Source organism: Macaca nemestrina, chromosome 10 (assembly GCF_043159975.1).
Source record: "Macaca nemestrina isolate mMacNem1 chromosome 10, mMacNem.hap1, whole genome shotgun sequence".
NCBI classification, from domain to species: domain Eukaryota; kingdom Metazoa; phylum Chordata; class Mammalia; order Primates; family Cercopithecidae; genus Macaca; species Macaca nemestrina.
Window position 1 is genome coordinate 32,833,311 of NC_092134.1, and position 17,139 is coordinate 32,850,449.

The 17,139-nt window shown below is 37.3% G+C and overlaps 1 protein-coding gene across 2 annotated transcripts in view; it reads right to left on the minus strand.

The window, feature by feature from the left end:
- LOC105493849 (SCY1 like pseudokinase 2) overlaps positions 1 to 17,139 on the minus strand; it is a 71,588-nt gene that overhangs the window by 51,299 nt on the left and 3,150 nt on the right. For both annotated transcript variants that reach the window (XM_011761804.3, XM_071071261.1), the window contains exon 2: positions 4,002 to 4,206. In XM_011761804.3, coding sequence (XP_011760106.2) covers positions 4,002 to 4,178 — 177 coding nt within the window. In that variant the 5' untranslated portion in view covers positions 4,179 to 4,206. The remainder of the gene's footprint in view (positions 1 to 4,001; positions 4,207 to 17,139) is intronic.

The window sequence follows — 17,139 nt, forward strand, 5'->3', positions numbered from 1 at the left end:
TCAAATGACCATTTTAAGCCTGAAAACATGAAATTGTGTAAAAAGACTAAGTCAGTTAAAAAGCTATAACAGAAATATAATGGTATAAATTCTATGTCTGAATTACCTATCAGACATTCTTAAAGTTCAGAAGACAGGGAAGCAGGGAATATTTCACTGAATTTTCAAAAATTAAATAAACCCTCCACCCAGAATGTCTAAAATTAAAAAGACTATATAACAACATTGGCAGGGATGTGAAGAAACTGTAACTGCTGGTGGAAGTTTCTAGTACACTGGCATCACACTGGAAAAATTATTTGGCAATGAACACATACACTACAACCTAGCAATTCCATACCTAGGTAATGCCTCATATGTGCCAATGGCACAAACAAGAATGTCTACAGCTGTACTCTTATCAATGAAAAGAAAAACTGCGTTGTTCAACAACACAGATTAGCTTATCCATATACTATTAAGGAAAAGGGGTCAAATATAAGAGTATATACAATTCTATTTAAATAAAGTTCAAAAACAGGCAGAATTATTCTAGTGTTAAAGGACAGGGTAGTGGTTAGGAATAATGACTAGGAAAGGACACCAGTATTAGTAGTTTTTTTTAATTGGTCTGGATGCTGGTTACATGGGTGTATTCACTGTGAACATAAGCTGTACACTCAGGATTTGTGCAATATTCTATAATATGCTGAACATAAGTTATTAAAAATAAGTTTATATTTTAAAAATTAAGCAGACTACACAATTTTTTTTAGACAGAGTCTCCCTACATTGCACATGTTGGTCTCAAACTCCTGAGCGAAGGGGTCCTTCCAGGTTGGCCTCCCAAAGTGCTGAGACTACAGGCATGAGCCACCATGCCCGGCCAATACCACAATTTTTATTCTCTAAATATCACCTGGAGATGTCTTTAGCATCCCAGCTGAGATTCCAGAAAAAAATAATAACGAGAAACTAAGAGCCGCTTCTAAATGAACACTCAAAAAAGAAACTAGGCCGGGCGTGGTGGCTCATGCCTGAATCCCAGCACTTTGCGAGGCTGAGACGGGCGGATCACTTGAGATCGGGAGTTTTAGACCAGTCTGGCCCAGGTGGTGAAACCCCGTCTCTACCAAAAATACAAAAATTAGCCAGCCACGGTGGCGCGCGCCTGTAGTCCTAGCTACTCGGGATACTGAGGTGGGAGAATTGCTTCAACCCGGGAGGCAGTGGTTGCAGGGAGCCCAGATCACACCATTGCACTCCAGCCTGGGCGAAAGAGCGAGACGCTGTCTCAAAAAAAAGAAAAAAAGAAAAAGAAACTAAACAGCTCTACAAGTTCACTAATAGCATATACCATTAGTATAAAACTTAAATAGTAGCTTCAAAAGCCAATAAGCTATCAGTAAAGAGCTATCAATTTCAATATGTTTACGAACCTTATAATTTGGTAAATTTATCCAAATAATAACTGAAAAATCTTAATGTCTTATTCTTTCTTTTTTTTGAGACGGAGTCTTGCTCTGTCACCTAGGCTGGAGTGCAGTGGCGCCATCTCAGCTCACCGCAACCTCCACCTCCCAGGTTCAAGAGATTCTCCTGCCTTAGCTTCTCGAGTAGCTGGTACTATAGGCATGTGCCACCACACCCAGCTAATTTTTGTATTTTTAGGAGAGATGCGGTTTCACCACGTTGCCCAGACTGGTCTAAAACTCCCGACCTCAAGTGATCTGCCCACCTCAGCCTCCCAAAGTGATGGAATTACAGGTATGAGCCACCGCACCTGGCCATCTTCAAATATTAAAACTATGTGTGAAAATCCCCCGTCCCAAACTCCTAACCCATTGTTTACCTCAAACTCAATGTCAAATTTCAGATCATATATGCTGCCATATAACACAACTGCAACACGGCACAAGAAAGACTGAGAGGGCAGAAAGGACGCCCTGAGTCTTAATGCCTCTTTACGGAGAAAAAAGAGATCAAGAACAGTTATCTTTTTTCATTATTTTTCTTCCAGGTTATCTAGATCAGTACTGTCCTATCAACAGAATTTTCTGTAAAGATAGAAAGTTCTATATCTACATTGTCCAGTACAGTGGTCCTAGACGAGCCACATGCGGCCATGGAACATTTGAAATGTGACTAGTACAACTAAGGAATTTAAATTAATTTAACTTTGGCTACTATATTGGGTAGCACAGCTCTAGACTGTATATTTGGTATGATTCACTGAGTAAAAATGAGACAAATGAGAAAGAATTAAAACTTTTCAATTAAAGGGGAAATTTAAATGATGCTTCAATGTCAAGGTGGTTAAGGACTTAGCTATTCTTTAAAAAATTAACCAGTAGTAAAGACAGGATACTTAGTTCTGACCCCTGCAAGTTGATGGAGGCAAAAAAAGAAAATTTGAACCTATATCCACTGAGCTCACTGGTGTACCACCTTTCATTCCAAAGCAATATATATAGAAAAAAAGTGGAATGCAGTAAAGTTTCCTAAAAAAATCCAGTGCTGACAGTCAGCAGTTGAGAAGGGGGTCTATCATTTGTGCCTGGTTCTCATGTTCTAGAAGCTCCAACATCATCAGGAGATTTCAGCAAATGAAATACTGATATTACCACAACTACCTAGAACCTTTCTGGTTAGGCACAGAGATGCTATTATATATTATCACATCCTTAATAAAAATGTCTAATTTTGTAAATGTTATTTTGTTTTCCCCTTATATAACTGATTGTAAAAGCAACGTGTGCTGGAATCAGAGGAGGTTGTTCATTTACACAACTCATGACCTCATTAATAGTTTTTAGGTAGTCAATACTCAAGAAACCATTTACTTTTTTGGATGAGCTTATGGTGAATTGAAGAAAAAGCAATGTTCAAAAGCAACAAATCAATCAGCATTTCAGATGCAGATCAACTCTGAATTTCAATAAAGACTTCCAAATGGCAATAAAAACAAGATTTAACAGGTTGGATACAAATGACATACCAGCAAATTATCACAGGACTAAGATTCCTATTTCATAAAAGGATAACCAAAGCCAATTTGGTCTTCAATGTACTTAGCTGGAAAATAAGCTAACTTCGGAAAAGCAGCAAATAATGCATACCCACAATTGTATGACTGTGGTAGTTATTGGGAGGTATATATAAGAAATCCTTTACATTTTACAACCCATATATTTCACTTGTAGGGAAGTAAAAGTACTTTTGAAAACAGTGATTTTGGCCTGGCACAGTGGCTCACGCTGTAATCCCAGCACTAAGACTGCACTAAGACACACTTAACATTGAAAAATTTAACTGGGTATTTTGCCAGTAACATACTGACAAACATGAAAAGAAAATTTAACAAACATGGCAATTTCTATCCTAAAACATATACTTCACTAAATATTACAATTTAATATACTAGTTTGCTCAACTGACATGTTTATGAAGTAAGCAAAATTAGATTTCAAGATGATATGGTATGTCAAACAGTATATCTGTAACCAGGAGGATTCAGAGCATATTTAAAAGCATTTGTTTTTTGTATGACATCGTAAGATAAAATGAGAACTAAAAAACTCATTTAAGGCCGGGCGCGGTGGCTCAAGCCTGTAATCCCAGCACTTTGGGAGGCCGAGACGGGCGGATCATGAGGTCAGGAGATCGAGACCATCCTGGCTAATACGGTGAAACCCCGTCTCTACTAAAAAATACAAAAAACTAGCCGGGCGAAGTGGCGGGTGCCTGTAGTCCCAGCTACTCGGGAGGCTGAGGCAGGAGAATGGCGTGAACCCGGGAGGAGGAGCTTGCAGTGAGCTGAGATCCAGCCACTGCACTCCAGCCTGGGTGACAGAGCAAGACTCCGTCTCAAATAAATAAATAAATAAATAAATAAATAAATAAATAAAAATAAAAAACTCATTTAAGAACTTTTGGCATTTCTTAACATAAAAATGCATACATGCATTTTATGGTTCTTAGCATGTGTGTTTTTTCCAACTGGATGCTGAATTAAAACTTACCTGCTTTGTTGACTTTTTTGTGCCATTAAAAATCTTCCAAGCTAGCCCATTGCCACCACTGGCAATATGTCGACCAACATCAAATTCTCTAGTGACAGGATTTCCCATTACAGCACTAGTGACATCAGCTGTTACTTTTGTAACAGTACTCTTCAATTTATTAAGCATGGACTCCATGGCTGCAATATTGGGTAGTTACAGTCACCTAGAAAAACAGAAGGATAGTGGAGAACTGATCATTTCTTATTTGTATAAGCATTTATTCATAGTTTAATTTGAAAAGCATAAGATCTCCCAAACAGCGAACAGAATAATCCTATATAGATAAAAGTTGTATGTTGGTTTTGTCCTCAGAGAACCCAATACACTTTAGTACAAATGTAAGTCCAGAAATCAAACTGTTTGTTTCAACCTCAGTTCTCACTGACCAGGAAAAGATATATTCACACTTGACAATGACATTAAGAAAGAGAATGAATATTGCTCAACTGTATAACACGGATCCTGTAAGACTTATAGTGGGGGATGGGCATGGTGGCTCATGCCTGTAATACCAGCACTTCGGGAGGCCAAGGCATGCGCATCACCTGAGGCCAGAAGTTTGAGACCAGCTGGCCAACATGGTGAAACGCCATCTCTACTAAAAATACAAAAATTAGCCAGGCATGGTGGTGGGTGCCTGTAGTCCTAGCTACTTGGGAGGCTGAGGCCCAAGAATCACTTGAACCCAGGAGGTGGAGGTTGCAGTGAGCCGGGATCACTCCAGCCTTGGTGACAGAGAGAGACTGCATCTCAAAAAAAAAAAAAAAAAAAAAAGACTTAAAGTGGGGTTTGTGGGGTTTGAGAGGCCAAAGCAGGAGGATCATTTGAGGCCAGGAGTTCAAGACCAGTCGGGCCAACATGGCAAAAATCCATCTCTACAAAAATACAAAAATTAGCCAGGCATGGTGGCGCGCGCCTATAATCCCAGTACTCGGGAGACTGAGGTACAAGAATTGCTTGAACCCGGGAGACGGAAGTTGCAGTGAGTCAAGAGTTAAGATCGCACTACTGCACTCCAGGCTGGGTGACAGCACGAGACTCTGTCTCAAAAACAACAACAACAACAACAAATATAGAAGGTCTGTCTCTCACTTCACATTTAAAAATTTACTCTTATTTTTTCTTTTTCCACCCCTTTTCACAGGTGTCGATCACTTCACATTAAAAACAACAATATAAAACTTAAAAGATGCTAATGTTTTACTAAGCAATAAATTTGTATTTTCTTTATTATTATTTTTCTGTAGAGACAGGGTCTTGCTATGTTGCCCAGGCTGGTCTCAAACTCCTAGTCTCATGTGATCCTCCCATCTTGGTTTCCCAAAGTGCTGAGATTACAGGAATAAATAAGCCACCATGTCTAGCCCAAATTGGTATTTTATAAAAAGTTTTACTCATTATTAAATAATAATTACATTCAACTATCAAATCACTTAAGAAAATCTCCTAAAAGAGAAGCATTGGCCAGGCACAGTGGCTCATGCTTGTAATCCCAGCACTTTGGGAGGCTGATGGAGGTGGATCACTTGAGCTCACGAGTTCGAGACCAGCCTGGGAAGCATGGAGAAACCCTGTCTCTACGAAAAATATGAAAATTAGCCAGGAATGGCGGCATGTGCCTATACTCCCAGCTACTTGGAAGGCTGAGGTGGAAGGATCGTTTGAGCCCGGGATGGGGAGCTGCAGTGAGCTGGGATAGCACCATTGCACTCCCGACTGGGTGACAGCCAGACTCTATCTCCAAAAGAAAAAAAAAAAAAAAAAAAAAGCACTGATGGTAAAGGGGCAATAAAATACATACAGGCATCAAAAATAAGCATAAGCATAAAGTCTGAAGATTATTTTTAAAATTTTACATAGCTTTGTTATGAATGATGTGTCATTAATAATAATATTTATTTGGTAATTTTTAATAAGCATAATGATCAGTAGTTGTTACAGGTTGAATATTTATCCTAAATGCTTGGGACCAGAAGCATTTTGGATTTTTTAATTTTTTTCAGATGTTGGAATGCTTGCATTACATACTTACTGATTGAGCAACCCTAATTCAAAAATCTAAAATCCGAAATGCTCCAATGAGCATTTCCTTTAAGCACCATGTCACTGCTCAAAAAGTTTCAGATTTTGGAGCACTTCAGATTTTTGGATTAGGGATATTCAACCCGTATTAATAATTAGTAATTGCCAGGCTTAACTTTTCTCCTTTGGTAAATTAAAATAGACTCTAATTGTGATGATGTCTGTTGACATCTTTAGTTGAAGAAAGCTAAAGGAAGCTTTCTTCAAACTATAATGTCTGTATCTCTAGGGTTACCTGAAGACTTCTCAGGGAATACATGGGCATAGACAGTTTTAAGGTAGCAGTTCCTAATCTGGAGTCAGGTAAAGACTTCAAAGATAATTAGAGGTATTATTAGGACCCCATACTAGGCTTTCTTATATTGAATGCATTCAACATACATAAAACCATTTTGTAGTTATGGAAATGTTATTACAATTATTTCAAAATAATGTTTTTATTCTATACTTTTTATTTCATATATTTAAAAATATTACTCTAAGTAAATAAATGAATAAGTTACTCTAACTTCTGGCCATAAGGGAGGAACAAAGAGTGAATCTGCCCTCTTGCTTTTAACAACTAGAAAACTGAACAAAATATATGAAACACATTTTTCAGACATTGAACAGGCAGCAAGAGCCTTTGATCCCAGTAAGAAAGAGAACTAACAAGAGAACCAGGATTGCCCCAGAGGCACATTGCAAACTACAGAGCATAAAGCAGAATTCCAGGTAGCTATCTAGCTGAATTGAGAAGCTGGAGGGACAAACTGGCATTCAAGAATGCGGAGGTAGATGAAAGTTCTGAGACACAATTTCAAAGTGAATGAAGCTAAATAAAGAAAATGCATAGAGGTCCCCTTCATGCTCTGTTCCCTGGTCCCACACATGCTTATGCATACATAGTGTGACACTCCACCAGGTCTGGCAAGAACCAAACTAGAGAGCTACGAGTTGAATAGTTTCAAAGTTCACACAAGGCTGCAAATCATTTGGTATCTCATCAGCTGGAGTAGTGAGTCTTCACTGACCACTAAGACATTTAGCAGAAATCTTGTAAGAACCATGCCTTAATAGTGGGGTAAACCACCCTTAGAGTAAAAGCTAATCTAAATCTGCTCTAAAATCAATTCTCAAATAACCGAAATAATAATAAATTACTAAACTGCCTACCGGAACAAAACCCAATAGTCATGAAAAGAAGACATATAACATGCACAAAAAATTCAGATACTAAACAATGTAACATTCACAATGTTCAGCAGGCAATCAATAACTATTTGACATGCCAAGAAGCAAGATGATGTGACTTACACAACAGTAGATCCCAACCCCCAGGCCACAGATTAGTACCAGTCCATGGCCTTTTAGGAACCAGGCTGCAAAGCAGAGGAGCGGTAGGCGAGCAAGCATTATTGCCTAAGCTCCGCCTCCTGTCAGATACGTGGCAGCAATGGATTCTCATAGAAGCGTGAACCCTACTGCAAACTGCACATGCGAGGGATTTAGGTTGTGTGCTCCTTGTGAGAATCTAACTAATGCCTGATGATCTGAGGTAGAAGAGTTTCACCCTGAAACCAAGTCCCCCACACCCCATCCATGGAAAAACTGTCTTCCAGGAAACTGGTCCCTGGTGCCAAAAAGGTTGGGGACTGCTGCTATACAAAGCTCCAAGAAATTAAATAAACCACACGCAGGATAAACACAAAGAAACCCATACATAGATATACCAAATAGCTGAAAATCAGTGATTAAAAGAAAAATCTTAGAAGCAGCCACAGAAAACAAGTAAATTACACATAAGAACAAAGATAAGAATTTCCCCAGACTGGCCAGGTGCGGTGGCTCATGCCTGTAATCCCAGTACTTTGGGAGGCTGAGGCAGGCAGATCACGAGGTCAAGAGATGGAGACCATCCTGGCAAACATGGTGAAACCCCATCTCTACTAAAAATACAAAACTTAGCTGGGCAAGGTGGTGCACACCTGTAGTCCCAGCTACTTAGGAGGCTGAGGCAGAAGAATCACTTGAACCCGGGAGGAGAAGGCTGCAGTAAGCCGAGATCGCACCACGGCACTCCAGCTTGGCGAGGAGCAAGACTCTGTCTCAAAAAAAAAAAAAAGAATTTCCCCAGATTTGGCAGAAACAACACATGCCAGAGAACAAGTGAATGAGGTCTTTAAAACTGGTAAAGGAAACTGTCAACCTAGAATTCTATAGGTTGGGGAAAAAACTTTCAAAACTCAATGTAAAATAAAGACATTTTCAGAAAAACAACAGATAATCACTATAAAAACTAGTAGAGCTGGGAGGACCACTTGAGCCCAGCAGTTCGAGACGAGCCTAGGCAACATAGTAAGACCCCATCTCTACAAAAAATAGAAAAGTTATCCAGGTATGGTGTCACCTGACTGTAGTCTCATCTACTCAGGAGGCTGAGGCAGAAGAATCAATTGAGACCAGGAGGTGGAGGCTGCAGTGAGCTGTGACTGTGCCACTGTACTCCAGCCTGGGTGACAGAACAAGACCCTCTCTCTAAGAAAAGAAAGGAAAAAGAAAAAAAAAAACAAGAAAGTTTTTAAAGCAGAACAATAAAAATAAAAATGATGTAGGTATATAAAAAATATTTTTCATGTCATAATATCTTTAAAAGATAGCTGATCATTTAAAACAAAAATAATAAAAATGTATTGTGCTTATAACATATGTAGAAGAACTGGCACGAGAAAGAACAGGAGGGGGAAATGTAAGTATATTTTTTAAAGATCCTTACATTATATGTGAGGCAGTACAGTATCATTTGAAGGCAGGTTGTGGTAAGTTAAATGATATATACTGTAAACCCTTGAATAATAAAATAACTACAAAATAATAAAGTGATATAACTAAATTATAAAGATAAAAATAAACCCTAAAGTAAACTGAATAAATATAAAAAGAAGCAGAAAAGAGGAAGGAAAAAAAAAAAAAACAAATGCAGCAAATACAAAATAAATAGCAAGATGGTTGACTTAAATCCAACCATATCAATAAATTACATTAAGTGTAAACAATTTAAAATTTCAATTACAAGGCAGAGATTGTCAAATTGGATAAAAAAGCAAGACCTAACTATATGCTGCTTACAAAAACCCACTTTAAAAGTATAAAAACACAGGTGAAAGAATGTGAAAATATACCAAGTTGGAGTGGCTATATTAATAACAGAATAAGCTTGAAGACAAAGAGGTCATTTTGTAATGACAAAGTTGTCAATTCACCAAAAAGACATAACAATACTAAATATGTACACACCCAATAAGAGAACTTCAAAATAAATGCAGCAGAAAGTGGCAGAACGGACAGAAGAAATAGACAAATTCATAATTATAGTTGGAGACTTCACGAGTTCTCACTTAGTAACACAGAGCAAGCAGGAAGAAAATCAGTAAGGACAGAGACTTCAACAGCACTACCAAACAACCTGAACTAAAACAGTCACTCTACAAATGACAAATTGTTTTCATGTAGACATGTAACATTCACTAAAATGAACTATATGTTTGGCTATGAAACAAGTCTCGAAATATTTATAACTACTGAAATAATACAAACTATTTTCTTCGACTACAATAAAATTAAACTAGAAATCAATAATAGATTAAAATACATAGAAAAACTGCAAATATATGGAAATTAATCAACACTTTTTTTTTTTTTTGAGACAGAGTCTTGCTCTGTTGCCCAGGCCGGAGTGCAGTGGCACAACCTCGGCTCACTACAACCTCCGCCTCCTGGGTTCACGCCATTCTCCTGCCTCGGCCTCCCAAGTAGCTGGGACTATAGGCGCTCGCCACTACGCCCGGCTAATTTTTTGTATTCTTTAGTACAGATGGGGTTTCACTGTGTTAGCCAGGATAGTCTCAATCTCCTGACCTTGTGATCCGCCTGCCTCGGCCTCCCAAAGTGCTGGGATTACAGGTGTGAGTCACCACGCCTGGCCAATCAACACTTTTAAATAATCCAAGGGCTAAAAAAGAAATAACAAAGAAATTTAAAAAATATTTGGAAGTGAATGAAAATGAAAATTTGTGAGTCGTAACTAAAGCAGTACTTACAAAGAAATCTATAGTTGTAAATGTTTATATTAGGGGGTTTAAAAGTCTGAAATAATGGTCTAAGCTTCCACCTTAGGAAGTTAGAAAAAGAGAAAATTAAAATAAGTACACAGAAGAGGAGGAATCAATGAAAGAGTTTAATGTAATTTGAATTTAATGTAATTTAATACTTTATTTAATGGAGAAATGAAAAAGAGGAAAAAAAATCCAATGAAGTAAAAAAAAAGTTTTGAAAAGATCAATGAAATCAGTAAAACTTTAGCTGCATTCATCAAGAAAATTGTAGCAAGGTGTAGTGGCTCATGCTTGTAATCCCAACACTCTGGGAGGCTAAAGCAGGAGGATCACTTGAGCCCAGGAGTTCAAGACCAGCCTAAGCAACATAAGGAGACCCTGTTTCTACAAAAAAAGAAAAATAAAATTTGCAGGGCATGGTAGTGTGTGCTATGGTCCCAGCTACTTGGGAGGCTGAGGTGGAAGTATTGCTTAAGCCTGGGAGGTCAAAGCTGCAGTGAGCCATGATTGTGCCACTCCCCTCTGGCCTGGGTGACAAAGAGTGGGATCCTGTTTCAAAAATAAAAATAAAAAAAGAAAATAAAAATTTTAAAAGACACAAATGACCAACAACAGAAATTCCACAGATTCTAATCTTAAAGCTTCTACATGAGTAGCATATATCATCAAACATTTAAGGAAAAAAATCATACCAAGTCCACACAAACTCTCCCAGAAAACAGAAGAGGAGAGGATACTTTCCATTTCATGTTATAGAGTCAGTATTACCTTGACATCAACACCAAATAATGCCATGGCAATAAAACTGCAAACCAATGTTCCTCGTTAATATGTAAAAATCCTTAAGATATTAGAACATCACATCCAACCCCATAACCAAATGGGGTTCACTTCAGGAATGCAATGTTAATTCAACATTTAAAAATGAATCCATGTAATTCACATTAACTGAATAATGAAAAAAAGCAAGATAATCTCAGTAGAAGCAGAGAAAAAAATTGACAAAATTCAATACCAATTCATAATCAAAACCCTCAGGAAACTAAGAACAGAAAGGAACTTCCTCAACCTGATAAACAGCATCTTTGAATATTTACAGCTAATATTATATTTAAAGATAAATACTGACCACTTTTCTCCCTAAGTTTCAGAACAAGGTAGGTATACTCACTTTTACCACTTCTATTCAACATTCCAATAGAGGTCCTAGCCAAGGCAATAAAGCAAGAAAATGAAATAAAAGGCATTCAGACTGTGAAGAAAGAAAACAATTTATTCCCAAATGACACAACTGCATACACAGAACATCAGAAGGAATGAATCTACAAAAAAGCTACCAGAACGAATATATAAGTTTGGCAAGATAGTAGAATACAAGAACAACATATTTGAAAAGATTGTATTTCTAGGCTGGGCATAGTAATTCATGCCTGTAATCCCAGAACTTTGGGAGGCTGAGGTGGAAGGACTGCTTGAGTACAGGAGTTTGAGATCAGCCTGGGAAACATTTCCCAGATCAGCCTGGGAAAAAAACATAATTTTTAAAAACAAAAAGTTTTTAAAAATTAGCCAGGAGCAGTGGCACATGTCTGCAGTCCTAGCTACTCAGTTGGCTGAGGCGGAAGGATCACTTGAGCCTGGGAGGTTGAGGATGCAGTGAGGCGTGATCACACTAATGCGCTCCAGCCTGGGTGATAGGGTGAGACTCTGTCTTGAAAAAAAAATTGCATTTCTAGGTATTTCTATTAGAAAATTTAAAAATTAAAAATAATGTTTCAAGGGTATGAAATATCTATGAATAAATTTAACAAGCTATGCAAGATCTATACAATGAAAACAAAAAACTGCTAACAGAAACTGAAGAAAACCTAAATAAACGGAATGATATATTATGATCATGAATTGGAAGATTCAGTATGGTTAATGTGTCAATTATCCTTAATAATCTACAAACTCAACGCAATTCAACCAGAATCCCAGCAGGCTTTCTGTAGAAAGTGACAAATTGATTCTAGAATATTACTGTGAGAAGGGATTCACAGGCTTTACTAAATTGTCAAAAGGGTCTATGGCACAAACAAAGTTTTAAAGTCCTATCACTTTCCAAATTGTCAACTTCCATGTGTACTCTTTCCTAAAATTGATTTGCCTGAGACCAAGTCTATGTCCTGAAGATTTTCCTTAACTGCTTCTTTCTTCACAATTTTTTCCCACTTGACTAAAACAAAGTATTTCTCTCAGCCATCCCAGTGTTACCGTAGGCCATTTTCCTAGGTGTAAAAAATTTTGTGGGAGGAGGGGGATGCAACTTGTAGATTTAATTCTAAGAGAAAGCCACTTAAGAGTAAAGCACAAGGAAGTTTGGTAAGAAATACTGAAGGAGGCTATACCTTGCATCTTTCAGGACAGATATTAATAACAACAAGAACACACGCTATCTATCACAGAATTACAATTAAGAAGATGGTTGTCACAGAGATATAAGAACACATTTCAATTGATAAAATCCAAGGTTTTGATGAAGTAAAGCACTATCACAATATACAACAATTTAGAAATTAGATATTGTGCAACTATTTAAACTCTTAACAAAAACTCCAGATGTGATCAACTTTAAAAATGTGCAAAAGGAGCACACATTATTCAAAATTATTTGATACACAAGCAAAAATATTTGAAGACCACTGATCTCAGGTAGTTTGTATCCCGTTTTCTCTATCAACAAAATTTTACTTACGTAAGTATAACCCACTTTCTTCTATTAAAGATTTTAACTGTCTATAAATGGAAATGGAGACTCACTTTCCCTTTCTAATTTAATGCTGCATTTTTGTAAGCAGCTAGAAAATGTAGCTACTGTCATTATGAAAACATTTACTGGCTATGCCAAGTTGTTCTCTAGGAACATCTGCTGTTGATTTTGATGGGAAGGTGAAAGGATACAAAATTCTATTTAAAACCATACATATCCATTCCTCTAAGGCTGCCTGATAAGCTACATATTAAATGCCTTGCACCTTGTTATACACTGAGAATACAGAGGTTCAGCTTTTTGTTTTTTTTTTTTTTTTTTTTTTTGAGACGGAGCCTCGCTCTGTCGCCCAGGCTGGAGTGCAGTGGCCGGATCTCAGCTCACTGCAAGCTCCGCCTCCTGGGTTCACGCCATTCTCCTGCCTCAGCCTCCCGAGTAGCTGGGACTACAGGCGCCCGCCACCTCGCCCGGCTAGTTTTTTGTATTTTTTTTAGTAGAGACGGGGTTTCACCGTGTTAGCCAGGATGGTCTCGATCTCCTGACCTCGTGATCCGCCTGTCTCGGCCTCCCAAAGTGCTGGGATTACAGGCTTGAGCCACCGCGCCCGGCCCAGAGGTTCAGCTTTTTAAGGACTCCATCCAATAGCAGACTCAGTCCTGCAAAGAGTTACAGCAAATAACCTGTGGTAAGAATGTACATGCTATGGAAATATTAAGATGGGCTCAAAACTATAAAGTATTTTTCAGGTAAGAAAAGGCAGAAGTAGTATTCTGGAAGGGATTATAATACCATGTGCCAAGATTCGTAAGGGAGGAAGACTATGGTGTGGTCTGAAAACTACAGAGTTCCATATGAAAACAAAGCGTATTTTCAGAATTGATATTCAATTTTGAGGTGCTATCCGTCATCCAGAGTCAACACTGGTGTACATACGGCAGAGAATAGGCATGGAAATTCATTTGGTGGTTTAATATTTACTGAGCATCCACTATGTATCTGATACCATATGAGAAACTGGGGAGGAAGTAAATGAAAAGCTATGAAACATCTTACATCAAAGGGGAAGACAGACAAAACCACCACAGCATTAGCCTACAGGTGATAAAATGCTACAGAATATACATGCACAGTGTTATAGGAACAAAAAGAAGAGGAATAGATTGTTTCCCAAAAACAGTCATGCTAGAGGAGTAAACTGGATAGAGAATAGGAGAACTGTAGGAGTAAAATCACGAAGTGAAAACCAAGTTCAGTTAAAAGCTAAAGAAAAAGGAGAAAGTATGGCAAAGGGGACTAAAAAGCCAGATCACTAAGGACATTGAGTAGTAAGAAATCAAGCTATGGAAGCCACAGAAGGGTTTCAGGCATAAGTAAGATGATCAATCACTCTATCAAGCAGAGTGGAAGATATACTAAAAGTGGAGGCTGAGAATACGGCAAGACTGAAGAGAACTTCAATATGCAATTCAGGGATATTTATAATTCAGAATATATACAAAGCAAGAAAATAAAGGAAACATGGACAAGGAAGATAGAGAAGAGATGGTGGGTAAAGGAGGTATTTCAAAGGTGCTAGTTATACAGATTTTGTATTTACATGTTCAACTACATTATATACTTTTATGCGTTATATTTCACATTTTAAACAAATTTTTAAAGGGAGAAAGGTTGCTGAATTACAAAAATAGCAGTGAGAAAGGAGAAGAAAGGAAAAATTAAGAAACAATTTAAAACCAAGAGAAGAAAAGGACAAAACTAAGAAGTCTACCCCACCTCCAGAGTCTTGCTGGAAGGTGAAGCCATTTACCAAGACAGGACATATAGAAGCCAGTTGTTTTATGAGGGAAGAACTCAACTTTGGACATGTAGAATTTGAGTGCCTGAATGACACTCAGATGGAGGTATCTGGTAGGTTTTTAGACATGCAGTCCAAAAACTTAGAAAAAACCGTCCAGACTGAACGTAAAAATTGGTGCACCATGAGCCAGTATGGTAGACTATGGCCTTGAAAAATATCACCCAAGGAGACCCAAGAAGAATACCATGAAAATTACAGAAGGTCAAGGACTGAGTAATCTCCAAGGAGCCTGTAAAATAAGACCTGAACTTAAATTTGAGATTTTGAATTATTAGCGTAGCCATTTGACATGTAAGAAACTTAGAGTCCAAATATCTTTTCTTAAAATTATAGCTTTTCATTTTTCCTTTGATTAATGAAGAAAAAAGCCTATATTTTCCAATGACAAAATTATAAATGATGAAAATTCTTATTCATGTAAGGCATTTCTCATTGCATACCATTTATTATAATTCACTAGAAATTCAATCATCTTCCCTTCCTAAATCTCAGCCAAAATAGGATTTGGGGTAGCTTCAGTATGATTCCAAGATTGTATCTCTCTACCATCTAGCTCAGCCATCACCTGGCTTTCAGTAGAACCAGAATGTGAATCTGTTGTAATACTAGATTTTGCGTGCACCTGGCAGAAAGTCGGATGAGTGTTACAGCATTTGACAGCAGGTGGCTGAAAGGAACTGGCAATTCTTTCAGTCCTGCCTGCTCATGAATTCTAGATACAGCAAGAAATACAACAGGTAAAATTATATTTATGCTTAAGAAAGACTTCCTGAATTTTCAAATAACATGAATACATACAGTCCTATACTTCCCCAGGAATATATTTTTAATTTTGTCCCCAGCTTCCCAAGCTTACAATCCCGAGAATAAAATATTAAAAAGCAGAATGAGCTTCCATTTTTGTTGAAGTCACTGCAATGCAAATAAAAAGCTTATTGTAATTACATCTGGCAATGAAGTTACACTTAATAACTTTCAGTCTCATGGCACCTAGCAGAGACTAGACTTTCAAAAAGCACAAAATAATAGACACTGACTACAAAGAACAGCAATATAAAACAAAGAAACTCAAAATAGTTTGCTTTATCCCTTAAAGGGGCACAAAGGTCTGAGATTTGTATGTAAATGCCTGAAAATAAGAGAATACCATTTATATAATCACTTATAGTTATTCAATGAATTTTTGTAATTCTAAATAAAAATTACATTCAGAAGACATGAAATATGGTTAAATGCTTCACAAAATCTGGGGGAAAAAATGTGTGCTTATACTCCCATATGCAGTACTTAGCTGCTTGTATTTAAAGAAAGATGATCTTAAGATACCTTCTCTCTCTTTTTTTTTTAGCTGCTCTGAAAGGAGCAGGGCTAACCTTAAGGCCAGAGTTGGCCTTAAGATGTATTCTTGAAATATACGTTTCTGTTTGTGGGAGCACTCAGAGATTACTAGAAGTTTTTAAAAAGAAAGTTTTCAAAAAATGGATAATGCTCTTCTTTGTTCTACACAGAAATCATGTTTAATCTTATTCAGAACAAAGATTAAAACAGCTGAGTACAATCATTCTCTTTACAATTATAAAAAGTATCTAATTATCAGACACAGTTGAGCCAGAACAGATTACAGAAGACAAGCCTGATTTTAAAAATGAACATAAAAAACTGAAGAGACTCAGCAATGTACAGCCAAGTTAGTACATGAATTATTAGGTACCTACTAGGTGAAAAGCACTATGCTTTTCACCATGGGTGAAAGCAGTGGGAGAAACAAGAAGTAAAACATTCAGTTTCCGTCGTTGGTCACAAATTTTAAGACCACTGTACAATAAGATTTAAAAAGCAACATGAGGCCAAGTACAATGGCTCACGCCTGTAATCCTAGCACTTTGGGAGGCCAAGGCAGGAGGATCACTTGAGCTCAGGAGTTTGAGACCAGCCTGGGCAACATAGTGAAACCCTGTCTCTATGTAAATAAAAAAAAAAATACAAAAAAAAAAAAAGCAACATGAAATTTTAGGCAACATATGCTTAAATATCAAATTAGTAATTTAAACAATAAGTAAGATCTGAGGAAAAATTACATCCAAGTTTTTTGAAGCTATTTCCAGTCCATGTAATTAGTGAACTATAGTTTTTACAACAAGAAGTTAATCAGATTCTTGAAATTATTGTAATTTTTTTTAAAGCAGTAGCAGAGGGATGACAGTTTATCTCTATGCAGGCCTTCCAGCTAGAGAAGAGGGAAAAGGAATAACTGGGTAGGAAATTAGACTAAATGATTATTTCCTTAAAGTCTACAGTTCTTCCTTAATT